Here is a 27,034-nt window from a genome sequence, read left to right as displayed (position 1 = left end):
AAGCTGGAGGGGGCGGCTCAGAGCGGCTGGCGCGCAGAGATAACAACGCCGGGGGATCTGCAGCAGCAGCACCATGACCCCAAGGGGGTGCTGAGCCCCATCCCTGCTCCAGGAGAAGCTGGGGGGCTCCCTCCCCCTCCCTCCCGCCTCCCTCCCGCGGGCCATGACCTCCGCTAAGGAAGGGAAGGCGGCCCCCGCGCTGCCTCAGCCGGCCACCGAGGAGCGGCGCCGGAGCCCGCTGGACCAGCTGCCGCCGCCCGCCAACTCCAACAAGCCGCTGACCCCCTTCAGCATCGAGGACATCCTCAGCAAGCCCTCGGCGCGCAAAGCCCCCGCCGCCCGCCTGCTGGACAAGGTCGCCGGCTCGGCCGGACCTCCCCGCAACGGCGTGCCCGCGCCCGCCTCTCCGCTCTGCGCCCTCGAGGAGCTGGCCAGCAAGACCTTCAAGGGGCTCGAGGTGAACGTGCTTCAGGCGGCCGAAGGTAAGGGTTCGGCGCGGGGCGAGCAGAATTGGTGGTGGGGAGGCGGAGGGCCGCGCTTGCCTCTTCCGCTCCGAGGGGTGACCTCCTCGGGGGCTCTCGGCCACGGGGCTCGGGCAGGCTCGGTAACGAGGCGGCACCCGGGGGCCACCTTCCCACAAACGCTGCTGCGAAGCCAAGGAAGCGACAGCCCTTTCCCTGTCCGGAGATTTCTCGGGCAAAGCGAAGGGCGAGGCTCGGACCCTCCTCAGCGGTTTGGGAAGCCCAGGAGCCGCCTCCGGGGCTGGCGAGTGTCCCGAGGAGCGGGGAGAAAAGCGCGGAGCTCCCGGAGGCGAGGAAGAGACTCATCCGCCGCTTTCCTTCGGAAATCCTGATGCGGAGGTCTAGCGGCGTCGGAGGCGAAGGGCTGGTCCGCCCAGCCCTCTTTCCACAGGGTCCCCCCAACGCCAACGCCGCTTCCTCCCCTTTGGCCTTTCTAATCATTTTTTTCCTGCCCCGCAAGAATCCGCAGCCGGTTAAGTCAATATTATGTCAGCGGCCTGGATTTGTTTATCTGTCCCGCCGGCTCCACTTGACGGGCAGAGTCAGTCCAGACCGCGAACCGACACACAAACCGCCTGCGCTCCGAGGACAGCAAATGGCTGCCGCGTTGGGTCTTTCAAAACTAGACCGTTTTCTCTCTTTCGGTCCCGCCCGACGAAAAGAAAAATGCCACCGGCCTAAACGGCGCGAATTCGTTTCTGGCGGGTGCTAAAGTTCGTGGCGGCGGCTGGGTTCGTTTACCGCGCGCGATCATTTCTCCTTGCTGGGTTTCACACGACTGCGATTTAATTCTGCCTTCTGCTTCTGTAAAGTGACCCCCCCTCCCGCCCCTGCCACACACCGAGAGACACTCTCGATTCAAATTAGCCGAAGGATGAACGCCGAAAAACGGCCCCGAATCGCGTTAAACCACAAAGGGCAACGCGCTAGTTTGTTCGGGGCCGTTTGCTCCGATGTCCAGGAGAGAAATCTTGGAGTCGAGCCGGTTGGAGAACGGCCCTGCCCGGACCCCCATCCCACAAAAAAACCCCGCCATTTAACATCCGGTTCCTCAAAGGATTCCACCACCCCTCTTTTTAAAAAATGTTACTGAGAGTGAGAGACAACATTTCGCCTCCACTTTTCCGGGGAGTTGGACCTTCCAGTCGCCGCCGCGGCTAGAAACCTTTCAGGCCGAGCAAACAATTTTCCGCCGGAGCCCCGAATTCAGGAAGGTTGTTCCTGGCTGAGCCCCGCTTCGGAATAGTCAGCCCCCCAATTGTTCCCCGGGCAAAAAGCGCGTGAAGGCCCCGGACTCTCCTTCTCAACGCTTCTCAAAGGTACCCAAGAGCCACGTGGAAAGGCGCAATCGGACATTATGTAATTAGTTCAAATTAATTATATGAAATCATATTCTTTATATTTTACGATTTGCCGTATTTCTTGGGTGGATGTTCCTCGCCAGTCTTTCAGCTTAAATTGCTTGCAATTCCCCAAAACCATATTTCAACTTAATATAAATATGAGGGACCATGTTTCAGACGCCTCTCTCCCCGCGCCAAAATGGGTAATATTTGAGTTCCTCTTTTCCCAAAGAACCCGGGAAACTCTCTTTTTTTCCTGCGTTGTGAAATTAGCCGGGCCTCACCAGGGCCCGTTCGGCGCCCTTCGGGCAAAATTCTGACTAGGCAAGGGCGAGGGAGGCGGCGGGTGTTTTTCTTCTAATCGTGAAACAACAGAGCTTAGGAAAGCGTCATTTGTGAATGGTGGGGTGGAAAATGGGACAGAAAGAGAATTTAAACCCATTTCAAATCCAGGCTTGTTGCTCTTTTTTTTCAGGGCGCTTTCAAACTTTCAGTTTAATACGTTTTTGCATTTTCCCCAGCTGAAGTGCAAATCATGCGTCGGAACAGAATCTCAATAAATTAAATTGAAATTAAATTCCGGCGCATGGAAATGGGTTTTAGTTTCTCTTTCTGTCCCACTTTCCACCCCACCATTCACATGTGACACAAGTGGCGCCTTCCCTGTGGAACACCCTCCCACCAGATGTCAAAGAGAACAACAACTACCAGGCTTTTACAAGACATCTGAAGGCAGCCCTGTTTAGGGAAGCTTTTAATGTTCGATGTATTTTAATATTCTTTTGGAAGCCGCCCAGAGTGGCTGGGGAAGCCCAGCCAGATGGGCGGGGTATAAATAATAAATTATTATTATTATTATTATTATTATTATTATTATTATTATTATTTTCTAAGGTATTCGCAGGACGCTCAAACAGTTCACGTGTACAAATTCGGATTTCAGACCTGGGAAAGGGAAAATTGATCAGCCTTTGCGAAAATAGCCGACAGAGGAAAGCAGGATTTGAGCGTGCAATTAGTGTAAAGGGGACATTAGTTTGGATGAGCCCATCCTGAAGAGAAGGGCCTGATCCTGTGGATTCACCCAAACGGATTAATTCTGCGAGAGGTAATAGGGCTTCCTGGAGGGGTCCGGCTTCTCCGCTGTGGGCCGAATCGTTTTAATTCTAGACGAGGCCCTCGCGCAGGCTCAACCGCAGCCTAGTCTCGGGCAGGTCCCTGGTCTCCTCCCTCCCCCGGCCTTAAGGTCCTCGTCCGGGACTAGAGGAGAGGAAGACCTCTTGTCCTTCGGCGGCGGTCAGGGGGGGTCAGAGGGTTGCCCCGCCAGCAGCCGAGGTCAAGGGTCCCGCACTTCAGAACAGCCATTTGGTTTCATTACTGCCTCTTGCGCGCCTTTCTCAGAGGTGGAAAGGAGAAAGGGGAAAATAGAAGGAGGAGACTTTCGCTCTCCTTTCCCATCACACAGTCAGGACGAAGAAAGAAAGTATCACTGCTATGCGGTTGTTATTATTATTATTATTATTATTATTATTATTATTATTATTTATATTGTTGTTATTATTATCCCCACCCTCACTTCAGGATAAAAGTGTAGCAATTATTCCTCGATCTGGAATTTTGTTCCAAATTTTAGTTTGGTGCCAAACATCAATCTCTCTCTCTCTCTCTCTCTGCCCCCACGCCAGCCCAGTTCTTTGGGACAAAGGTCGGCGCCTTGACCGCCTTTGCTTCGTTGTGCGAGCAAATGGCCGGGGCTTCCCAGAGTCTGGTTTTCAACAAAATGTTATCAAGGCCTTTGAACAAGGGCGGCCTCCCAGCACAGTCCCTCTTTGTGCTCCTTCACTCGCCCTTCCATCCCCACGAGAACTGGGTCCGCCTGACTGAATGGGGAGAGAGGGGAGGCCGTCGGTTTTCCAAGATGCTCCGCGTCCCGCTAGCACCCTGGGCTTCCCGCTCCGCGCTTCAGCCTCGGGGCGGGGAGGTTAAGCTAGAAGTCGCCCATCGTTCTCCGGGCGCCCCCACCGCACTCGCTGGGTTTCGGTTACCGTCGGGTCTCGCCCTGCGGCCAGTATCACGCTTTCCTGCGCCCAAGGGGAAGAGGTCCCTCCCGACCCCAGCAGAAGGGATAGCGAGAAGCCTTGCCAGGCCTCCAGGCAGAGGAAGCGGAGACTCCCGCCGCCCCTTCCAGCCCTGGTGGGGTAGCTCTGGAGTCCCCCCGACGGCTGCAGGTTCTTTGGCGACTCCAGACTGGGCAGGGCAGGTGCGGGATGGGGGGCGCTGGCCCTTATGCCCGGCGGGGGCGGCTGACCGCGAATCCTTCTCGTCTGCCTTCCTCTGCAGGCCGGGACCCGCTGGGCGCTTTCGGGCCGCGGCAGCAGTCGAAGAAGCGTCGGAAGTCGCGCACGGCCTTCACCAACCACCAGATCTACGAGCTGGAGAAGCGCTTCCTCTACCAGAAGTACCTGTCGCCCGCCGACCGGGACCACATCGCGGCGCAGCTGGGCCTCAGCAACGCGCAGGTCATCACCTGGTTCCAGAACCGGCGCGCCAAGCTGAAGCGGGACTTGGAGGAGATGAAGGCCGACGTCGAGTCGCTCAAGAAGCTGCCCCCGGCCGCCCTGGAGAAGCTGGCCAGCATGCCCGAGCTGGAGCCCCAGCCCCAGCCTGCCCGGGCCCGCGGGGGCAGCCTGCCCCGCGCCTCGCCCCCGTCTTCGCCCGGCGCCTCGCTCCGCGCCACGGACCCCTTCTCCGACGGCGAGGACGACGACGACGAGGAGGGCGAGGACGAGGACGAGGAGATCGACGTGGGGGACTGAGAGCCTCGCGCGGGGCCAGCCCGCTCCCCCAACATCGAACCAAGGGACGGGGGGTTGAACCGTTGGACCCCGTACTTCCCTCTCTTTCTCCCGCCTCACCGCCAGCAAAGGGGCTTGAGACGGCGCCCCAGCCCAAGAACAGAGAGGTCCCACTTTCGACGTCCTGCACCCCAATGCCCTGACGCCCCAGGATTCCATTCACCCCGCTTTCCCTCCATCTTTACCCATTCACCCCTTCTCCCGTCCCCGCCCTGCATGTCGTCCATGCGTTGCCTGCACCTCAGACCCACCCCCGTTATTCTGGCCCCAGCTGACCCCAACCCGTCCTCCTTCTTCGGTCACTGGCGTGGAAGATTTGGTGCAATTTCTTTTTCTAAAAAAATCAATTAATTTTATTATTATCATTATTTTTCAATCGTGGTTTGGTCCCTGCTGTGATCTCGATTCCTCGCCCCCCCCCCCGCCCCGTCCCCGTGTCCTTGCTGTTTGCCTTTCCTCCATGAGTCCAGACTGGGACACCCACCCGGAGGAAACAGGGGACTGTGGTAGTGGGGGGGGGGTCTTATGGGAAGGCCGCATTTAGCACATTCCAAAAGGGGCCCCCGACGGCTGGGCCTGGAGCTCTGGCGACTCCGCGAGGAACCACCCCTCTAGGGAAGGGGGGGCTGCCTTCCCTCCCAATTTGGGGTGGTTGGTGGCAGCTCCCCCAGCCTTTCGCGCACCCCCACCCCACCCTCAGTTCTCCGGTTCTCTCGGTCGTGTGTGCGTGTATATATTTTGAATAAAAGGACACACCAGACGACGCTGCCAGGTTCCAGCTTACGAAGAACTGGGGCGGGTGGGGGGCACTGGGGGGGGGGGGTCCGGGCGGAGAGGGAGCCGGGAGCCTGAGACACAAACTTTCAAGGGAAAGACCGACTGAGGAACCGGGCAGTCCCGGAGCCAGGAAGGCGCGGCCGGAAGGTGGGCGAGGGCGGCGTCGCATGAGAAAACGGGAGCGTCTCCCCTCACCATCAACCCTCGACGGATCTCCTGCGGAGAAGACGCTCCCACGAGCGGAGGGGAGTCGCCTCAGAGACCCCCCCCCCAGAAGTCTGTCTCAAGCACAAAAAGAGGGGCTGGGGACGGGGCCCCCGCAGGGGACTTGCCGCTAAATCCAGGGGCTTCGGGGTTTATTTGGTTTTGGTTGGAACAGCTGGGGTGGTGGTTACACCCTGGCCTCAGCCCTGTAATTGTCAATTTGGGAGGGGTTCCAGAGGGTCATCCAGTCCAACCCCCCGTAAGGCAGAAACAGCAGCTATAGCATCCCTGACAGACGGCCGTCCAACCGAGGAGAGTCCGCCACCTTTTCCCACTGACCTTGGGGCTCGCAGTTTCCCGTTGCCTCTGGGTCAGGGGTGTTTTCAACCGGGAATAACTTGTGTGAGTCGGAGGCGGGACGGGGGGGGGGGGCAGAAAGGCGGCGCAAAATGTTCCGAACTAAAAAGAAGACCGCTAGGATCGGCCTGCGCCGAACGGAAGGCTTATATGCGACGTCGCCAAGCGCGCCTGCCCATGTGCAGAGAGCAGTCCCTGCTCCGCTCGCTTCCAGAAAAATCCGGCATCCTTTCCAAGCGTCAACCGACGGCAGAGCCCGACCCCACCCCCACCTCCCCCCCTCCACCTCTTTCCCCCTTTTCTTCCTAATGTCTCAACAAATGAAATTGATTTGTAAAAATGTTACATGGGGGGGGGGACACGAGAGAGACATTGCACACTATTGTAAATCAACAAAATCTTTAATAAGACAAAAAACCGACGGCAGAGGGAGGGCCGTTTTCTGAGCAGCTGCGGGGGGGGGTTGCCCCTCCCCCACCGGCCATCCATCTCCACCCCCCCACCGCCGCCCCCTCTCCTCCACGCCGTGTCTGCGCCCCGTACGATTCAATTAGGCGCTGGGAGCCGGCCCTGCCATCTGGTTTGTGAATTCGCCCTGCTGATGGATTGGAGCCCCGCCTGTCGAGGGGAGGCCAGGCAAGCAGAGCAATTGATTAACGGTGGGGGGGGGGGTTGCCGATGATGAACCCCCCACCCCCGACCGGCCCCCGGCCTTTTGGAGAGGAATGGGTCGCACTTCAAGGCCGGGGGATTCGTTCCGGGGGGGGGGAGGACGTCGAGGGGAGACCCCGGCCCAGCCGCCCCCTCCTTCCCTAGCGCCTTTTATGAGCGGGACGTGCCTCGGCCACCGCGGGAGGGGAGGGGGTGGCGGGAGGAAGCCCCGCCTCCGCGGGGGAGGGGCGCCCCGTCGGGGCAGACCCCTCCCCCTTCTCCATCTACACGTGTCCAGTTGCTCTGCACATGCGAAAGGTCCTTCTCCTCGGAAGGGCGCCTTGGCTTTGGGAGGCGGGGGGAGCCGCTTTGGGAGGCGGCGGCGAAGAAAGAGAGTGCCGTCGAACAAGGTCGCCGTCTGTAAGGTGCGAAACCCAATGGGAACACGGAGGGAAGCCCAGATCCTAAGCCAAGCTTGGGTTGGGGGGCGAAGGGGGAGCCCTCGAGGTCCCCATCCCCGGGAGGGGGCAGAAACAGACCCTTGGAGGGGGCGGGTGGGCTTACCCCCTTCCGTGGGGCGGGTGGTGCACAGAGACAGAGAGAGCGCTCTAGCAGGAAAGCGTCACGTGTGGACCCACGCACCCGTGATGCGGCCGCCACCATCGGGAGAAGAAGCCCAGCTCCTCCGTCCGACGGGCGGTTGCTTTCCTCGAGGAGCTTTTGCGGCCGGACCAGAAGGGGTTAAGGCCCTCCGAGTTGTCCGTGGCTAGAGAGGGCGCGTCCACGCCACGCCTCCGGGAAGGGAGGAAGTGACGTTGTTGGCCGGCCTCCCTCCCTCCCTCCCTCCCTCGGGCTCCGGGGCGAAGTTGCCTCCGCCGCCGCCGCCGCCCAGAGGGGCTTCCCGGGAGGAGAGGCGCTTCCTTTACGGGCTCGCTCAATGTAAATGATTATTATTATTATTATTATTCCTTTACGTGCTCGTTCAATGTAAATTATTATTATTATTATTATTATTATTATTATTATTAATTTAGTTATAATATATATCATAATACATAATATTGTTACGGAAGGGGGGGGGCATGTCTTCTTCACTACAATATATTTGCTCAATTTCTCTAGGACTCCATCACCCCTCCCCTGTCCTCCATAATCTCTCAAGTAAGGTGTCAAGACCCTAATCTGGTCAAATCGCTCTGCCAAGCCCTTCCTCCGGGCAATGCCAGGTGACAGACTATGCGTACATGGACCATTGTCTTCTCAGGATGTGCTTATCTGCGCATATCTCCAGCTCTCTGCATATTCCCCCCTCCCTCCTCCATATGTTAATCCAGTGTAACCCAACCTCTTCCTAATGTATTCATGATGTAATCTGTGTAACCCAACCTCTTCCTAATGTATTCATGATGTAATCTGTGTAACCCAACCTCTTCTTAATGTATTCATGATGTAACTGGGATGTATTTTGCACTGTATTCTGGGATATGGAGGGAAATTTCAAAAGTTCATGTCACCCCTTTCTCGCTGTTCAATCTCGCCTTGAACCTGTTGCGCAATAAACTTGGATCTTCTGTAGTTTGCTCCTGCGTCCGGCTGAGCTCACTTTCTTCCGCAGGGACCCACGGACTTAGTCCGATGAGCTGGGTGGCAGAGTAACCCCGCACCCAGATTTTAGCCGTAACAGTTGGCGCCCAACGTGGGGCTTGATGCGGTTCTCCCGCGTTGCTGACCGGGGGCCCCGAAATCTTCAGCCGGCACCGGGCCATTTTGCCTGGGAAGATCCTTTGGACCCCCGGCCATCTTCCGGGCGGTAATCGAAAGCCCCAGGAGTTCAGCCGGGGAGCAAAGAGGGATCCAGCCGGCTTATTCATCGATCCCGGGATCATCATAGAAGGCGCGTGAGTATAAGGAAAAGGAAAAATCCAGTGCACTGGTGGGAAGGGGGTGGAAGTCTCCTGGCAACTGAATTCTCTGCCCTCCTCTCTATCGCTCCTTCTCGCCTGTCTCTTGGTCCAAGTGGTGAGAGAGACCGTGGACCACCGCTCAGCCCGAAAGGGGGGCTCTGAGCTCTATCCCTTTCTCTAAACTCCCCAGCCAGCCGCACCAATTGGGAGTCCGAAGGTAAGACGGAGAGAGCCGACTTGAAAAACAGCCGACTCTCCGCAACGGACATCCTAGTTGAAAGCAAGGGGTTGGAGTTCTTTTCCGAACTTCTTTAGCGCCCGGCAAGGGGGCAGGAAGTGGTCTTGCTTTCTGTATCAATCCCAGCCGCACCGGTCGGATCTACGTACCACGTGTATCGTAAGCCCGCTTCCGAAAGCAAGGGGGATTTTCGATTCAAAATTCTATCCAGGGATCACCCGATCTGGCACCGCATGGCGCGGGCGTCCAGTAGGGCCCCTTTTCCTGAGATGTGACGATAGGTAGGAGGTTGCCAGGAGGGATAGCCCATGAGGAATTGGGCAGGACCGGCAGAGTGGAAAGAGACCCCAGGTTAAAGGAAATAAGGAAATAAGGAAATAAGGAAATAGGAAATAAGGAAATAGGAAAGGGAACGCAAGGAACCGGATAGCTAGAGCTCTCTAAAACCCACTAAGGAAGTTGCCAAGCAACTAGAGGCCCCTTCTCTTTCTTTACTATATATCCCTGCACTACAAGTTACCCAAATCCTAATCAACCCTTCTCGTTCCCCCTTAGGATAAAACAAACAAACAAACAAACAAAAAAAGCAACAACAGCAAAGCATGCATATATAAAGGGGTACCCCGTCAACCAAGCGTTGTGAGCCCTGCCAGTTTGATTAACTGGTGGTGTGTTTCAAGAGGCAAGGAGTTTCGTAAAACCATGTGGGACCTTCCTACTAATTTCACTTGATGAAGCCAAAGGAAGCGGCCCAACTCCTTGCAATAACCAACTAAAGGATGAGAATATATATGTTTACATGTTGCCTGTTATGTGTGTTGTCTGTTAATACATATATGTAGAATATGTATGTTTACATGTTGTCTGTTATGTGTGTTGTCTGTTCCTTCTGTCTTTGACAGACTACCTTTCTTAAGTGTGCATAGTTTAAACTGCAAGCTTGCTTCAAAATTTTAAATCTAAGGAAGCCATGCTGGACCTTATCAGTCCTAAATAATACAAAATGAGAATGAAGGGTGCAAATGTTTACCCCACCTCTTGCTTTGCCGCAACTTTTGAGATTGTGAGTCTACAGTCTATTTTGGAATGTGAAGTTAACCTAATGTTTCTGCTGCAAAAGCCTAGTTGAGCACAATTGCTCTCAAGCTAAAATGCAGTGTCTGTATTTCATTAAGCATATGACTGACAATATGGTGTTCCTTCTAAGAAGATATCTGAGTCCAGTTTTAACTTTGATTTGGTTGGACATAAGAGTTGGACAGAAGAGTTATAGTAAGGCTCCTGATATCAGTCTCTATAAGACTTCCTGGCCTCTTTTCTTAGAAAATGCCCCCCCCCCCCCCGTTTCATTCTGTCTCTTTCAGGTTTTTTCTTCTTCTTTTTTTCTCCTTCTTACTTCTGTGCCAGGTAAATTTACTCCCGAGTAAGCTTCCTTTAAAGGAAACTGCAAAAGGGGGGGGGGCATAGATTAGTCTTACTATTCCTCTGCAAGTTCAGGAAAAATTGTTCCCTTTGTATTCCCTTTAAGTCAAATCTATGGCTGTTTTAATTATTTGTGAGTGGTTATATCAATTGAATTAACTTTGCTTTATAAAAGATCCTCTCCCTATCTTAGAAAAAAAAAACTGTTCGCTTCAATCTTCCTTTAAATATCATTTCACTAGGAACTTGCATTCTTTAGTCTAAGGAAGTAAACTCTCACTCAAACTAGCTTCAAGATCTGCTAAAAGGGTTCTGTATAAAGCTGGGTACTTTATTTTCCTCTTCCTTAGTACATGATAGGAGCATTGATTGTGCTCTCTTCCCCAGTAGTGCCTGTGTACATAAATATGTGTGTGTCTCTTTGGTAGTACAAATCTTGCTGTGAAACCTTGCTGTGAACCCTATATTTCGGAGGGTTGGACTAGATGACCCCAGGGTCCCTTTCAGCTCTCCCAATTTGTGGCTGTGTGGAAGGACATGTGTCCACAGGCACTGGAGGGTAATTCTTAAATTCTGGGGTGGTGATGGAGTTGAAATTCGGCCTAGCTTTGCTCTTTAGTTTTAAAGGGTGAGAGGTAAAGCTGTGATGTTTTGAAGCACAACTGGTAATATCAAGCATTTGAATGATTACAGTGTTTATCATTTTGTCTACTATTTAAAAATCAGACTTAAACTCTGGCCATTTCCCCCATATATAAGCGCGTGGCATTGTTCCACGAATAGCCAGAGGGATATTAGCCCTTCCCTGTACATAAAGGAAGCAGTCCCTTTGCTTGGGCTGAAATTGCTAGCTTTGGTGAATACTTGAATTGCTGAGTTTCTCTTTTTTGCTTTAAAATCTAACCCTATTTTTTAAATCTACTCCTTACCCTTCATTTCCTTTATTCAAATGGTAATTTAGCCAAAAGATGCAACATTTTCAATAGTATAAAAGGTTTGCTGAGACATGAACTCTGCACATGCACGGAGGCTAGATCAATCAAACAAAAAAAAAAAAAGGAGAGAGAGAGAGAGGAAGGAAGGAGGGGGGAACTGTAGGGGGGAGATACTGCAGGGAGAAAACTTATCCAAATTTCCTTATGTAAAACTTGGAACCATTAATGTGTCTTGCTCCAGGGGCTACGGAAAAAAAAAAGTTAAGTACTGGACCATCAAAAGTCAAGAGGTTGCCAAGTTTCAAATCTTAACATGCCAAATTCTTTTCACAGGTAAATATCAAAGCATTCCCCCCTCAATGAGATTTAAATCACAGACTTTGTTTGTGTGCATTTTAGGAACAGCATTTCCTGACAGGCTTCTCACATGAAATAATTTTCCCTTTAAAACAGGATACGTGAACTCGGACCCACATAAGCAAAATGTTTAATAACTTGCCAATTGTGTTCAAATTAACAAAGGTTTTGTCCCTTCGTTTCTTCCACAGCCAAACTAAGTGAAGGAAAGCAAACAAACTGGGCAGATAATAACAGTAATTATATGAAAATGTGATGATAATAATATTGGAATGAATGAAATGCTTAATCCGCTAAGATTTTTATTATTTGCAGCTTCCCACGTAAATTGAAAGACATCCTTTTTGCCTTTTGCTCCTTACTTTTTCTAACTGTCTTTCAAGCCCCCAAAACCCTGTCCCTTACAGGATATCACTTCTACAGATGTGTTACTACAGATCCAATGAAAAGCTTCGCCACCACAAGACCTGCAACAACAGACACCAAAGTTTTCAAAGTAGCCACAGCTATCTCTTTCAAAGGATATAGACTAATGGGGGAGTGGGGCTGACAAAGGGGGGAGGAGTTGAATTGCAAGGACATTTTCTCACTTTTGAAACTCAAGCCATGTGCTCCAGGATTCAAAAGATACATACGTAAAAGATCACAATTGTGTCAAGAGATGCAACTGATATTTAATTAGTTTGTTTTGTAAGAATGTTGAAATGTGTCTGACAGTGTGATTTCCACAAAGGGGGGGGGGCAATTTTTTGTGTGTAATTGTTTTTATGTTTAATGTCTTATTGCTTACACACCAATGGAGAATTCTCATGCATTTTATACTTTCTAATAGCTCACACTATTGTGTAGTCCAATGTTTAGCTCAATTTATAACCACATTTCATTGTTCCACCTGGCACTCTGCCAACTTTCCCTATCCATTTTAAAATGTGTTAAACCTCGTTTTGCCAAGGACAAGCTTCTGGATCCATAAAACACCAGGTACATGAAGGTGCATATGCTTTGGTTTAGCAGGAATGATCCCTTATAGAGTTAAATTGACTTATTTGGACAAAGTGCCCTTTTAAGAATGGTTTTCTTTTAACAGATTGGTTGGAAAAGTTGAGAACCATGGGGCAAGATAAATTCAAATTGGACTCTGCTGGAATTGGGCACGTGTATCCAGGCTGCAACTAGCTTTTGGTCCTTTAAGAGCAAGTGAGCAACTTTCCATGAGTGCAAGACCAGAGCCTGAAAAAAATAAAACCACCATAGAAAGGCCAAGGCGAAGACATATCTCTCATGATGTGTCCGAGCCTGTGCCAGCTATGGTGGGTGCCAGGCGACATGGTTAAATGAAAGCCCTGAGGGGATTCAGCAGGATGTGTTACTGTACCACTATGCCGGTGTGAGACCACAGAAGAGCTAGCTTGGCACCTGAAAACACAAAAACGGTGGGGCTAAAAAAGCAAACTGCATTTTTTCAGTCAGTAGTGGACCTTCCTGCTAAATGTAAAGCATACACCACTATTGAAAGTGTTTGAAAGAGCTAGGGTGCCACAAGTAATTTTATTCGTCCGTGTTGTTCCCTCTTTTGCTGCCCACCCACCTCCTTTTCCATTACAGCCTATTCCCACTCACAGGGCACCCCTACATTCACCGAGATTTAGGGTGCGGAGAAAAGATTTGCAAGTTCTTACAGAACTTTAATGCAAATCTATCTCCGAATGGGGGACTGTTACGGAAGGGGGGGGGCATGTCTTCTTCACTACAATATATTTGCTCAATTTCTCTAGGACTCCATCACCCCTCCCCTGTCCTCCATAATCTCTCAAGTAAGGTGTCAAGACCCTAATCTGGTCAAATCGCTCTGCCAAGCCCTTCCTCCGGGCAATGCCAGGTGACAGACTATGCGTACATGGACCATTGTCTTCTCAGGATGTGCTTATCTGCGCATATCTCCAGCTCTCTGCATATTCCCCCCTCCCTCCTCCATATGTTAATCCAGTGTAACCCAACCTCTTCCTAATGTATTCATGATGTAATCTGTGTAACCCAACCTCTTCCTAATGTATTCATGATGTAATCTGTGTAACCCAACCTCTTCTTAATGTATTCATGATGTAACTGGGATGTATTTTGCACTGTATTCTGGGATATGGAGGGAAATTTCAAAAGTTCATGTCACCCCTTTCTCGCTGTTCAATCTCGCCTTGAACCTGTTGCGCAATAAACTTGGATCTTCTGTAGTTTGCTCCTGCGTCCGGCTGAGCTCACTTTCTTCCGCAGGGACCCACGGACTTAGTCCGATGAGCTGGGTGGCAGAGTAACCCCGCACCCAGATTTTAGCCGTAACAGTATTATATATTATAATAATAATAAATATATTATATTATAATAAGCTTATTGTGATTAGCTCAGAGCGGCGAGGTCTTTTTCTTCTGGGCCATTTTTGCGGTTTTCCACTTTGCTTTCGCATTTTGAGGCTCCTGGGATTCTTTCCTCCTGGCACTTGGGAGTTTGCTTTTGAGATTCAAAGTCGTCCTTTTGAATTTCCGGATTCAGGTAGGTAGTCGTGTTGGTCTGAGTAGTCCAAATAAATTGAATTTTTATTTTTTTTTTAATGGTCCAGTGGTGCCTTAGAGACCAACTCCGTTTGTTCTGGGCCTCGGCTTTTGTGTGCCTGCGCACCTCTTCCCATACAGGGAAACAGAAGCCCCCCCCCCCCCCCGCCCTGAGATACAGGTCAACCTGTCTGTTAAGGACAGCAATTAGTCCTACAGGAAAAGGCAAGGGAGAGTGTGCAGAGGACCAAAAATAGCTTTTGCATGTGTAATGAGACAAGAATCCACTATCTCTCTTCAGACCAGGTCTCTCCATAGTTTTCAGTTTAGTAATAAGTTTTAATTCAGCAGCCTCTCTTTCAAGTCTATTTCTGAAATTCTTTTGTAATAAGACCACTGCTTTGAGATCCTGTATTGAATCTCCTGGGAGATGGAAGTGTTCTCCTACTGGTTTCTCTGTCTTGTGATTCCTGATGTCACATTTTTTGAATTTCCAGTTATTTTCCCGTTTGTATTTTTTGGAGCATTTTCTTTCCTTTCTTGATTTTAAAATGGATAGCAAGAATGCTGTTGTTGAGGAAAGCCCCCAATTAAGCAAGCTTTTCAGAATAATTTCATTCAGTGGCGGCGACATTTAGAAGGAATTCTAAAGTGTATTGAACAAGAAGAAATGGGCGAAGCCGGGTCTGTTATGCAGGACAGTGTTTCAGACAAAGAAAGGTGAAACATCTGCTCCATTGCTTCAGAGTTTGCAAAAGGCTTTAGATTTGCTCCGGTGGGCAAATAAGTGAAAGCTGCAAGAGATTTTGACTAACTTTTTTGTGGCATTAAGGATCTTTTTAACTATCGCTGTTTCAGCTGCCAGTTGTGAAAGAAGTGTCTCAAAACTTAAATCAATTGAAACGTATCAGAGATCTACAGTGAGCCAAGAAGCCAAGAGCCAATGAGTAACCTAGCGATACTGTCAATTGAGATATTTCAATGTAAATTTTGAGACTGTTACTGAAAAGTGCGCACAAATTAACACCAGGCTATTTTAAATAAATTTGAGTATGCTATCATTAAATGCATTTTTAATTTCGTCAGTGTGTTCTTAAAAAATACAATACATGTGCTTGGGGGGTTAATGGGTTCAATAATGGACTGGTGGAAGCGACTTGGAGAGTGTTAGCAGTCCACGGATTAGGGGGTGCAATACTTGCTTTGCCACGGATGCTGGCAACCCATGCTATGCCCCGGCTGTGCTGCCCAGTGCTGGTGCAACCCCCCCCCATTCAACCCCCTCTGCCTCCCCTGTCAGAGGACGGGCTGAGCAAGGTCAGCCTTCCTCTGTAGGAAGGAGAGACCTACAACAAGAGAGAGAGTTGATTTGGGCCTAAATAGGAGCAAGGAGAGGAGAAGGGTGGAAGTCCAGGCCTGTAAGGTGCAGGGGGCGGGGGCTGAACAGTGACTGTCACTTTCTCTTTCCTCTCCCTCCTTTGTTCTGCAGCACAGCGGGGAGGAGGGCATCAGCAGAAATGAAATTTATCCCTGAAGGTGCCTTTGAGTCTCTCTGCAGGGAATAGCTTTTAATTTGACAGTTATGAGACACATGCAGCAGGCAGTTGAGGGGGGAAGGGAGGAAGCCTAGCGTGAAAAGTCGCCCCACGCCACCAGTCTGCCCCAAGGGATGTCCTGGAACAATCCCTCTCTCTCTGCACAAGAACTTGGAATAATAGAATCTTTTGAGTGGGAAGGGAACCAAAGGTCATCCAGTCCAACCCCCTGTAATACAGGAATCTCAACTAGAGCATCCTTGACAGACGACCACACAACCTCTGCTTGAAAACCTCCAAGGAAGGAGAGTCCACCACCTCTCTTGGGAGTCTGTCCCACTGTCTAACAGCTCTTACTGTCATGAAGTTTTTCCATGTTTAGTCAGGGAGAAGAGTGCCACCTCTTGGGGGCTGGTTTGGAGCCCTGGCAGAGAAAGCGCCCGGTCTGGGACCTGAAACTTCGGCCTTGGGTCCTTTGCACCCTGATTCAGGTTTGGGTGTGTTGGGGTGAGGGGTAATCGGAAGCACAGAATTGTAGCATTGGAAGAAACCCCAAGAGTCATCCCGTTGGGGGTGCAGGGCAGCTGGGCACCTTCACCCTCCGACCCCCAGCCTTCACTACAAGATTAGCGTAGCTCAGAGAAGGTAGGAGCTGGGTTCTTGGCCCGGACCCAGCTCTCAGCTACAGCCGCCTAGACGGCAGCTACCTTCCTGTCAGAGAGGAGGGGACACAGCACTTATGAAAGGGCCCCTGGGCCTCCACCACCAATGTCCTCATTCTTGCCCCTGTTGGAGGAAGCAGACGCCTCTGGGCAGGCACTGGCTCCATCTTTGCTTCTGGGGAGGGGTCCCGAAGAAAGACTTGACGGGACATGCCAGCGCTGAGCGCTCCCCCAGGCCACAGCGAGGTCAGGGTGCGTTTGGGGAAGCTGGAGGTGAGAGCAGGGCCGTCTTAACCTGGGGGTGCCAGGGGTGCAGGCCACCCGAGTGCCAGGCTCTCGGGCCAAGAGTTGGAGTCCGGGGGAGAGCAGAGCAGAGCCCATGGGAGTGCCATGGGCTCTTCTGCTGCAGGCGGCTCTGCGCAAGTTCAGGGGTGAGTGAGGTGCTGAGGCGGCTGGCTGGCTCCACCTTCATGCGCGCCTGGGATTGGCGTAGGGCTGTGGCGAGGCCCGCCCAGTGCATGCTGCTCACACCACGAGGTGCCCAGCTTCGCTCAGTTGCCGATGCCTCGGGCTCGTTTGTTGCACTGGGCTCTGCTTGCCTTGGTTGCATGCTGCCCACCCCCAGGCGCCCGACCTGGCCTTTCTCAGCCACCGACGCCTTGGGCTCCTCTGTTTCGCAGGGCTCTGCCTCTGCGCGCCCGAGTCCAGGGCCGAGTGAGGCGCTGAGGTGGACAGCCAGCTCTGCCCTGCCTGCGCGGCTCAATGGCCTGCCCAGAGCACACTGCCCACCTGACAAGGCACGTGGTGCCACCGTTCTCATTTACGAGACCCTGGACCATGACAGTGCCTACTAGCTAGCATACACACACAGTGAGGGGGCAGGTAAGAAATGAGTAATTTCTGTAGATAATATATATTAAGGGAAAATATATAGAAACAGTAATATTCCATTAATAATAAATCAGCATTGAATTTATTAATAAGGAAAAGATATGAAAGGGACGGGAAGTCTAATGTTCATGAAGAAACTTACTGTTTGGAAGTTGTTATATTCTTTATGTGTTTTATGATGTTTTTAATTTGATGATAATAAGATGGTGTTGTAAAGATGTGATATTGAACAGTAAAGCATAAAAGAAGAAATCAGAATCAGACATTGAAATTGGAAATTGAAATTAGTGATTGTGTGATTGAGTATTATTGGGTGGCTGCAACTCTTCTGCGTGGACTCTGGCAAGATTCCATCTTGAACTCTTTACTGTTCAGTGTTTCTGAGTAGTCACTGAGAGAGATCCATTGATTATTTGCAGTGCAGTGAGAAGAGAGACTGCAGGGGACCACAGCTCCAGGACTTCTTTCCAGAGCGGAAGGTTTTTTGTTCTGGTGGCTCGGTTGGAGGTGAATTTCCAGTGAAACCTCTTTATCTGCCCTGTGTGCCTCAACTGCATGGCCAGTGTGTGCTGCCCCCCCCCCAGGTGCCCGGCCTCACTCAGCTGCCCCTGCCGCGGGCTCTTCTGCTGTGCCGGGTTCTGCACACCCGAGTCCAGGACCGAGAGTTGACAGTGCGGACGGGGAGGAGCCAAGCTGAGTCTGTCCGAACGGGGACGTAGGCGAGGCACGAGCCTTGGCCAATATTTATTTATTCACACACCAACTTCATGTTTATCTGCTTTTTACTTAATTTTTGCAGATGGCTGATGGTAAAAAGAAATTTTCAGAAAACTCGAGAAAGAAAATATAAAGAAGATGACGTCTCCAATTGGAACTTTTTTCCGACCTAGTAAGTGAGCTACTTACTTTCTCCACGTATCTCATTTGCTCACATTTATTATTAAGTGTTTATATTTTGACCGAGAGGATTTATGCAAATCTCGAAAATAAATAGGTGTAAGTATTAAATGGCAAGTTTCCAGATTGCTTTTATGGGTGGATTTGGGGCAGATATTGGCATTGCAGCCCATTTAGAGCAATTGCCGTGTGACATACATGGCACAACAGCCAACCTTAAATTATTGCTTCTCCCCAGTTTGGCTTTGTACCTACAAAGGGCTTGTGAAGTTTACTGCTCCAAGAGCCACTATTGTAAATTATGTCTATTAACCTATGTTATTTCTGTTTTAACAGGTACATCTTCCGCAACCAGGGACGTAGAAGAAATACCTTCCAGAGATTTAGAACTTACTGCGCCTATTGCAGAAGCCTCGACTCATAGCACACCTGCACTTGCAACCGAATCTCCCTTGATGTCTGTTATTCCCCTGGAAGCGTTGTTTCATGAAGATGCAATGGATGATCCTTCTTTGTGGCCTCAAATAGTCCCGGAGAAGTTAAGATTGTTTTTAATAGATCAAGGGCCAGTTCAGATAAAAAAGTCAGCTTATCCTACAGATAGTAATTATAGGGCATTTTCAGACACTTGTTACACAACAAAAGCTAAAGAACAACGAAACCGTTAATAGAGACTGGCTTTTGTACTCCAGATGTAGCGATTCTGTATTCTGCTTTTATTGTCAACTTTTCAACGATGATGTCACTGATTTTAATGGTGAGACAGGTTTCCAAGACAAGGCATTTATCTGGAAACAAAAACACATGAAAAGAGTGCAGGTCATCTCTTGTCCATAAAAAAAACCCTAGATCTGAAAAACAACATATTGAAAGGGAAATCTGCAGATTCCGTAAATCAAGCCGAAATCGAAGGTGAGAAAAAATGGTGGGTGGCTGGGTCAAAATTTAGCATTGAGAGGAAATAATCAAAATTTGTTCTAGTTTTGATAATATATTAGCAGAGCATATTAATTGTATTCAAAATGCTGAACACCACATGCCTCATTATCTTGGCCCTAACATTCAAAACAAATTGATCAATATAATAATAATAATAATAATAATAATAAATTTTATTTATACCCTGCCCTCCCTGGCCAGAGCCGGGCTCAGGGCGGATAATACCAATAAAATGTCAGTAAAAACATAATAAGAAAAAAATAAAAAGAAAAAAACAATTTAAAATACAGGTTAAAATGGAATTTAAAATGAAGCCTCATTTTAAAAGTTAAAACCGTAAGGGGAGGGAAACATAAGGGTCAGACTGAGTCCAAACCAAAGGCCAGGCGGAACAGGCCCTTGCAGGCCCTGTGGAAAGATGTCAAGTCCCGCAGGGCCCTGGTCTCTTGTGACAGAGCATTCCACCAAGTTGGGGCCAGTGCTGAAAAGACCAATCTAATCACCTTGTGACCTCCAAAGTGTTGTCATTTGTGGACCTTAAGGTCCTCCACGGGGCATATCAGGAGAGGTGGTCCTGTAGGGACGTGGGTCCTAGGCCGCATAGCGCTTTAAAGGTCAAAACCAGCACCTTAAGCCTGACCCTATACTCCACCGGGAGCCAGTGCAGTTGGTAAAGCACTGAATGAATGTGATCCCGTGGCAAGGACCCCATAAGGAGTCTCGCTGTGGCATTGTGCACCCACTGGAGTTTCTGGGTCAGCTTCAAGGGCAGCCCCACGTAGAGCGAGTTGCAATAATCAAGTCTGGAGATGGCCGTCTAATGGATCACTGTGGTGAGGTCAGGGCGAGAGAGGTAAGGGGAAGCAATCCAAATACTAGTCTTATTTTGAATGGCACTCCTGATGTCTCACACAAGGAACAGCTTACTGTTGTTAGATTTGTACACTTTAACCCATTAACAAAAAATGCTGAGTTGAGAGAGCATTTTTTAGGTTTTTTCCCAGTGACCGACACTACCGGACAAGCACTACCAACATTTTTGTTGGATTTTTTAAAATCTTCAAATATTGAACTAGACGACATGCGAGGTCAAGGATATAACGGCGCAAATATGAGAGGCAAAAATATAGGCCTCCCCCCAAAAATCTTGGATATAAATTCATGTGCTTTCTACGTTCCTTGTGTTGCTCACAGCCTCAATTTAGTAGTGATTGATGCCGCTAAAAGCTTACTGGAAGTGACTAACTTTTTTTCTGTTGTTCAAAAAATATATGTATTCTTTTCTGGGTCGACGTCATGTTGGCAAATTCTCATGCACCAGGTGCAAACTTTAACCTTAAAACCGTTATCTTTTTTTTTTCTTCCAAAAATTTTATTGGTTTTCACAATATTATAAACAAACAAACAAACAAACACACAAGACAAACAAACATAAATCATAGCCTTATTGAAAATTGCACTTATTAACTTTGTTAAGTGACTTCCTCGCTTCCCCTTGGTTGAATTTCATTGCATGTCCTTTTAACGGTTTTCCAAATCCCAATTCTTATGAAATTTAACTTAAACATTAACATCCTTAAATCTTCACCTTATGGAATTAAACATATTAATTCATCACTTAACATAAATAAAATAAATAAAATCTGCAAGCTATTTTCAATTAATTTAACAACAAATTTAACTAGATAATCATTAAATTTATTCCACTCTTCCTGATACTCCTCCTTCTGGTCGCGGACTCTTCCGGTGAGGTCAGCTAGCTCTGAAAAATCCATCATCTTCATCTGCCATTCTTCTATTGTTAGTAATTCTTGGGTTTTCCACTTTTTAGCTAACAAAATACAAGCAGCAGTTGTGGCATACAAAAATAATTTAACATCTTTCTTGGGCAATTCCAAACTTGTTAACCTTAAAACCATTATCAAACACATGATGGGAAAGCAGAGTGGAGGCGTTGAAAGCACTTCGTTTTAATATGGAAGAGGTTTACGACGCCTTATATTCCACTTTTTCAGATAGAGAGACAAGGAACACAGCAAGTTCGCTGATGTTGAAACTGAAGTCTTTCAAATTCATTTGTTCTTTAGTGACGTGGTATAGCCTATTAGTGGAAATTAATACTGTTAGTAAAACGTTAACAAAAGTCTGGTGTCGTTCTTCCGGAAGCTGTTAAAATGATAGAGCAGGTCAAAAATGACTAAGCTACAAATCGTACAGACTCCACGTTTGACAAAATGCTGTTAGAAGCTAAATCAATTGCTGAGGAAACAGAATGCGAAACCGAATTTACAAGCGTTGCACGCCCACGTGCCAGAAAAAGATTTTTCAGTTCTGAGCTTACCAATGAGCGAATCACAGATCCACAGAGCAACTTTAAAGGAATTTTTTATTTTTATTTGTTCAATGTGGCAATCACAGAATTAAATGAAAGATTTGAACTGTTAAGTGAACACAATGACAATTTTTCATTTCTAAAAGATATAGACAAATGGAGAAAATTAGAGGCCAGAAAAGAGCAGATTGTTTAAATTTGCTACAGAAATTGACTTCCGAAAGTGGGGCTGATGTAGACGGAAAAGATTTATTTCACGAGCTAGAACTATTACCTATTGTTTTCCATAGAGACACAACTCCGCTGGATGTTTTCAATTATGTATATTCAAATAATTTGACGTCAGTATTTCCGAACTTGTCCATTTTGCTATGTATATATTTAACATTACCAGTGATGGTAGCCGAAGGTGAAAGATCCTTTTCGAAATTAAAATTAATTAAAAAATATTTAAAGTCAACTATGACTCAAGAAAGATTGACCAACCTAGCCATGATCAGCATTGAAAAGGAAGTAGCAGTCGATACTGACAACCTTATCAAGGATTTCCCTGCTCTCTGCCTGGACCCTGATGCTGGGCTGCAAGACCGCACTGTAAACGATCACATTTCCCAAATGTCTGATAGCCAAGTTCCACAACTTTTCACAGGCTGGGAGAAGTGGCTCCCTCTGATTGTACACATTCTGGAATTAGACTTGAAAAGAAAGTACTAGCACAGTTAAAATCTAATTAGATTTTAATTTGATTCTGACTTGTTTTTAGGAGGTAATTTAATTATTGTTTGATTTTGTACCAATGTTATATATTTGATGTTAGCCGCCCTGAGCCCAGTCTTGGCCGGGGAGGGCAGGATACAAATAAAAGTTTATGTTTATTATAATTTGTGTTGTGGATATTCTACTGCCATAGTTTACTTGACACAGTTCAGACTGACCAATGCCTTGTTTTCAGTGACAGTCGCAGCAGTTGAAGCTGTGAAATGTGCCAGGGGCAAGCATTTTTGGTGTTGTGAATTCTACTGATGTTAACAACGTTATCCGACCAATAGTATGCAAAATCTCTTAACTGGTATCTGAAGCATACAGTATGTGTTAATGAGATGAAAGCAAACTAACCCTGGCTCCAATTGAGAAAATGTTTGATGCACTATTTTTTTTTTTAAATTTACTTATTTTATTTTCCAATATCAATATCCCAATATCATTACTAGACATTCATTTTTCAATTTCCCCCCCTCCCTGTTGACTTCCCCCAACTTCCATTTCTGGTTTATTGCATCAAATGTTACATTCTGATGTTTATATATAATACTGTATCATCACATTGTTATACTCTTGTTCTCTGTAAATAAAATTGTAAATGCTTTTTTTAAATCCTGACAGTGAGTCCATTTTTTTGTTTTGTTTCTGCAAATATATTGTAAAAGGTTCCCATTCTTTTTCAAAATCACTGTTGTCCTTTTTACGCAATTTGTCCATTAACTTTGCTAACTCTGCATAGTTCATCACTTTTAGTGACTTTTTTGTGGGCTGATTTCATTTTCCACATTGAACAATGTTTTATGACCAACCAATTTGCTAGACAGATTTTTTAAAAAACAAAAAATGAGCCTTTTTGAAGCAGATTTACAAGCCTGATGTAGTGGATTTCAAATTTTAATTATTTTCATATATGTTTGCATGTTGTTTTAAGGTCTTCTGTATTAAAGCAAAGGATTAAGGTGTTAGCAGAACCTTAGAATTTGAGGGAAAACGATACCATACAATGTACTGTATCAAACTATTTTACATGACTAACGTGGGTATTCTGAATTTAAAAAGAAATCAACATTGTTAAAAACAAGGTGTTACATAATAAGATTTGTCTTCAATCTGCAAAAAACAAAACAAAACAAACAATGTGTTGTATACTTAATAAGTGGATACCTAATGATCGTCTTCCAAAGCAGCTACTCTATTCCAAACTTAAAAATGGAAAGCGTAATGCTGGTTGTCAACAAAAGAGGTTTAAAGATTCTCTCAAGGCAAATCTAAAAAACACTGACAACTAGGAAACAGTGGCCTGCGAGCGCTCCAGTTGGAGAACAGCCTTGACCAAAGGTGTCCTGGGCTTGGAAGACACTCGAACTCAGGACTCAAGGGAGAAATGTGCTAAGAGGAAGGCAGACTTGCCAAACCCTCACCGGGAACAACTCCTGCCTGGAAACCTCTGTCCCCACTGTGGAAGGACGTGTGGATGCGGAATAGGCCTCTGCAGTCACTTACGGACTCATTGTTAAAACCGTGTTTATGGAAGACAATCTTACTCGGCTATGAGGGGTCGCCAAAGAAGAAGAAGAAGTGCATTGTTAATAAACGAGCATTGTGTTTGCAGCTTTCTTTTCCCAAGCAGAGATAATGTTTAAGCATGGCGTCGGCTCCCTAAGAAAAGGTTGACAACACTGGGCAACTAGGGGCGCCAGGCGGTGCTGCATATTGAAATACAGTGGTACCTCGGGTTACATACGCTTCAGGTTACAGACTCCGCTAACCCAGAAATAGTATCTCGGGTTAAGAACTTTGCTTCAGGATGAGAACAGAAATCGTGCGGCGGCAGCGGGAGGGCCCATTAGCTAAAGTGGTGCTTCAGGTTAAGAACAGTTTCAGGTTAAGAACGGACCTCCAGAACGAATTAAGTTCTTAACCCGAGGCACCACTGTGTATTGAAATACTTTATTGTCACTTGTACAACTTGTATACAGTGAGATTACACAAGCACCCCCCACTCAGCTCTCTTAGTCTTAATTCCCCTCGTTTACTGACGCACACCCACCAAACCCCAAAGTCAGCTGCCCCGTTGTTATATTTTCATTCAGCAGCCTAACAGCCCACGGATAGAAGCTGTTCTTTACCCTGTTGGTGTGACTAATCCTGCTTCTATATCTTCTGCCCGAGGGCAGGAGATCAAGAAAGTGCCGCCCAGGGTGTGAATCATCCCTGAGAATTTCCCGCACTCTCCTGAGGCAACCTTCTTCCGCTATTTCATCCAGCGGATTCACGGGACAGCCCATAATATCTTGTGCTGGATTCACCACCCTCTGTAGGCACTTCCTATCTGATGATGTCAAACCAGCGTCCCACACCGTGAGGCAGTAGGAAAGGGCACTTTCTATTGTGTACCGGGAGAAGGAGATCATCAGATGTTGATTGACTTTGTATGCTTGTTACAGAAATTACGGGGGTGGGGGCACATCTTCAAAGTTGTTACAATGTTACAAATATTATGCCTGAATGTATCCTTTCAACATGACAGCTCAGGGAATTTTATAAATTCATATAAAATCAGTAGCTTGACCAATTCCTCCATTCCAACGCCATTTTTGTCCTCAAGCAAAGGATTTTCTTTCCTTCCACCTCCCTCCATAATCCCTCAAGCGTGAGGACACACACACACCCCACCCAGGGAAGGGCCCAGGGGTGACAATTGCTGAGCAGTTAGTTTCCTAAAGCCCATCACTGGACTTGGCCCAGGCTATGGATGTGCAAAGGGAGCTCTATTGTCCTTTGATGGTGGGTCCTTGGGAGTTGGGATGTGGGTGGTGCTGTGGGTTAAACCACAGAGCCTAGGACCTGCCGATCAGAAGGTCAGCAGTTCGAATCCCCGCGACAGGGTGAGCTCCTGTTGCTCGGTCCCTGCTTCTGCCAACCTAGCAGTTCGAAAGCACGTCAAAGTGCAAGTAGATCAATAGGTACCGCTCCGGCGGGAAGGTAAACGGCGTTTCCGTGCGCTGCTCTGGTTCGCCAGAAGCGGCTTAGTCATGCTGGCCACATGACCCAGAAGCTGGATGCCGGCTCCCTCGGCCAATAAAGCGAGATGAGCGCCGCAACCCCAGAGTCGGCCACGACTGGACCTAATGGTCAGGAGTCCCTTTAGCTTTACCTACTTGGGAGTTGGCCAGACATGTTTTGCCTATGCTAATCTTGTCTGGACATGTTTGCCAAGGTTAAACTAGTGTAACCCCTGTCTACCCCTCCCCTTTTCTGACATGTCAGTGATATAAAGATGATGTATCAATGATGCTGTATGAACTGTATTCTGGGATGTGGGAGGAAGTTTTAAAAGTCAGTGTCGCCCTTGCTCAGGGTTCTTAACTGCTGTTGGATCCTGTTGCACAAGAATAAAGGATCTAAGTCTACTGACTGCTGTTTTCCTCCAAATTGCTTGGCTGGAAGTTCCTTCTTTTACTGACCGCATGGACCTGCGGGGGACTGGTACTCCAATGAGCTGCGCTGTTAAATAGTCTCTCAACCCAGAATTTTCCTTGACATGCTTAAGACGGCCCTGGGCGAGAGACCCAGGTAATAATAATAATAATAATAATAATAATAATTTATTATTTATACCCCTCCCATCTGGCTGGGCTTCCCCAGCCACTCTGGGCGGCTTCCAACAAAGTATTAAAATACAGTTGTCTGTTAAACATTAAAAGCTTCCCTAAAGAGGGCTGCCTTCAGATGTCTTCTAAAAGTCTGGTAGTTGTTGTTCTCTTTGACATCTGGTGGGAGGGCGTTCCACAGGGCAGGTGCCGCTACCGTGAAGGCCCTCTTCCTGGTTCCCTGTAACTTGGCTTCTCACAGTGAGGGAACCGCCAGAAGGCCTCAGCACTGGACCTCAGTGTCCTGGTAGAACGATGGGGGTGGAGACAGGGAGCGTTTCTCCCCCCTCCTTGTCCTGAGCCGGCAACGCATGTCCCGCCCCCCTTCCTCCTTCCTAATCGGAGTCAGACAGAAGCCACCCCCGCAGCCTCACATCTGCCGCCAGGCTCTTGTTTCTGTCCGGCTAATGCAAGGCAACAGCTGGAAGGGGCCACACGGAGATGAACAGCACCTCCGCTGAGTCGGACGCCTGGGTCCCTTTGCAACTCTAGGGAAGGAGGCCTCCCAGGAGGTTTGCTCCTTGGTGTAACTCGGCTCTTCCTCCGCTTTCCTCTGATCTTTTCTGCTGCAGCCCCCGGGAGCTCCTAATCGGCCGTTGGAAGAGGGCCAAAGCCCTGGTCAGCATCTGGTTGGCAGCCTCAGAGGCAGCGCCAGGTGGGCATCGGGCCAGGCGGGCACGCGGTGGGACCAAAAGTAACAGCGCAGCGGTGTGTGTGTTGGTGTGTTTTTCTGTGTGTGGACTCGAATCCCTACCCAAGCACAGCTCTCTCCACTCCTGCACACACCCCCCCCCCCAATAACCAGGCCTCGCTGCCTCTGGGCTTTGCCGGGACGCCCCCTTGGGGCAAAAAGCCAGCTCCTCCAGCGCTTTGGGTTTCTGTTGAGATAGCCCCACCTGCAGTCCATAGAATCGTGGAATTGTAGAAGGCGGCCCACCCCCTGGAATGCAGGAATCCTGACCACAGTCATTCCCGGGGAGCCTCAAACCACCAACCCATCTGCATAATAATAATAATAATAATAATAATAATAATTTATTTGTACCCTGCCCATTAAAAATACATTAAAATGTCACACATTAAAAACTTCCCTGAAAAGGGCCGCCTTCAGATGTCTTCTAAAAGTCTGGTAGTTGTTGTTCTCTTGGACATCTGATGGAAGGTGTTCCACAGGGCAGGCGCCACCACCGAGAAGGCCCTCTGCCTGGTTCCCTGTAACTTGGCTTCTCGCAGGGAGGGAACCGCCAGAAGGCCCT

At 48.5% G+C, this 27,034-nt stretch overlaps 1 protein-coding gene and 2 long non-coding RNA genes across 6 annotated transcripts in view; 2 read left to right on the top strand and 1 right to left on the bottom strand.

The window, feature by feature from the left end:
- The window catches only part of LBX2 (ladybird homeobox 2), an 8,463-nt gene extending 2,984 nt beyond the window's left edge, over positions 1-5,479 (top strand). The window contains exons 1-2 of one of the 2 annotated variants that reach the window (XM_081021214.1): positions 7-482; positions 4,205-5,479. In XM_081021214.1, coding sequence (XP_080877340.1) covers positions 164-482; positions 4,205-4,680 — 795 coding nt within the window. In that variant the 5' untranslated portion in view covers positions 7-163 and the 3' untranslated portion in view covers positions 4,681-5,479. Of the gene's footprint in view, positions 1-6; positions 483-4,204 lie in introns of those variants that run through there. The other variant, XM_081021215.1, reaches the window with a different exon arrangement.
- A 2,096-nt stretch (positions 5,480-7,575) lies between these two features.
- LOC308485442 lies at positions 7,576-22,517 on the top strand. Of its 2 annotated transcripts, none has more exons than XR_013990499.1 (3): positions 7,576-7,647; positions 17,995-18,084; positions 18,429-22,517. It is a non-coding gene; the product is annotated as an uncharacterized lncRNA (long non-coding RNA). The 2 variants fall into 2 exon arrangements; XR_013990500.1 differs by lacking the exon at positions 7,576-7,647 and adding an exon at positions 13,926-14,108.
- On the bottom strand, positions 7,771-11,774 carry LOC308485444. Of its 2 annotated transcripts, none has more exons than XR_013990503.1 (3): positions 9,751-11,774; positions 7,885-8,697; positions 7,771-7,848 (listed from the first exon to the last, which is right to left on the bottom strand). It is a non-coding gene; the product is annotated as an uncharacterized lncRNA (long non-coding RNA). The 2 variants fall into 2 exon arrangements; XR_013990504.1 differs by having other exon boundaries at positions 7,777-8,094; positions 8,136-8,697; positions 9,751-11,773.
- Positions 22,518-27,034: the final 4,517 nt, after the last annotated feature.

Source organism: Podarcis pityusensis (assembly GCF_964106645.2).
Source record: "Podarcis pityusensis genome assembly, chromosome: 9".
NCBI classification, from domain to species: Eukaryota; Metazoa; Chordata; class Lepidosauria; order Squamata; family Lacertidae; genus Podarcis; species Podarcis pityusensis.
Note: the sequence above shows the minus strand (reverse complement) of the source record. Positions and strands in the feature narration are given on the sequence as shown.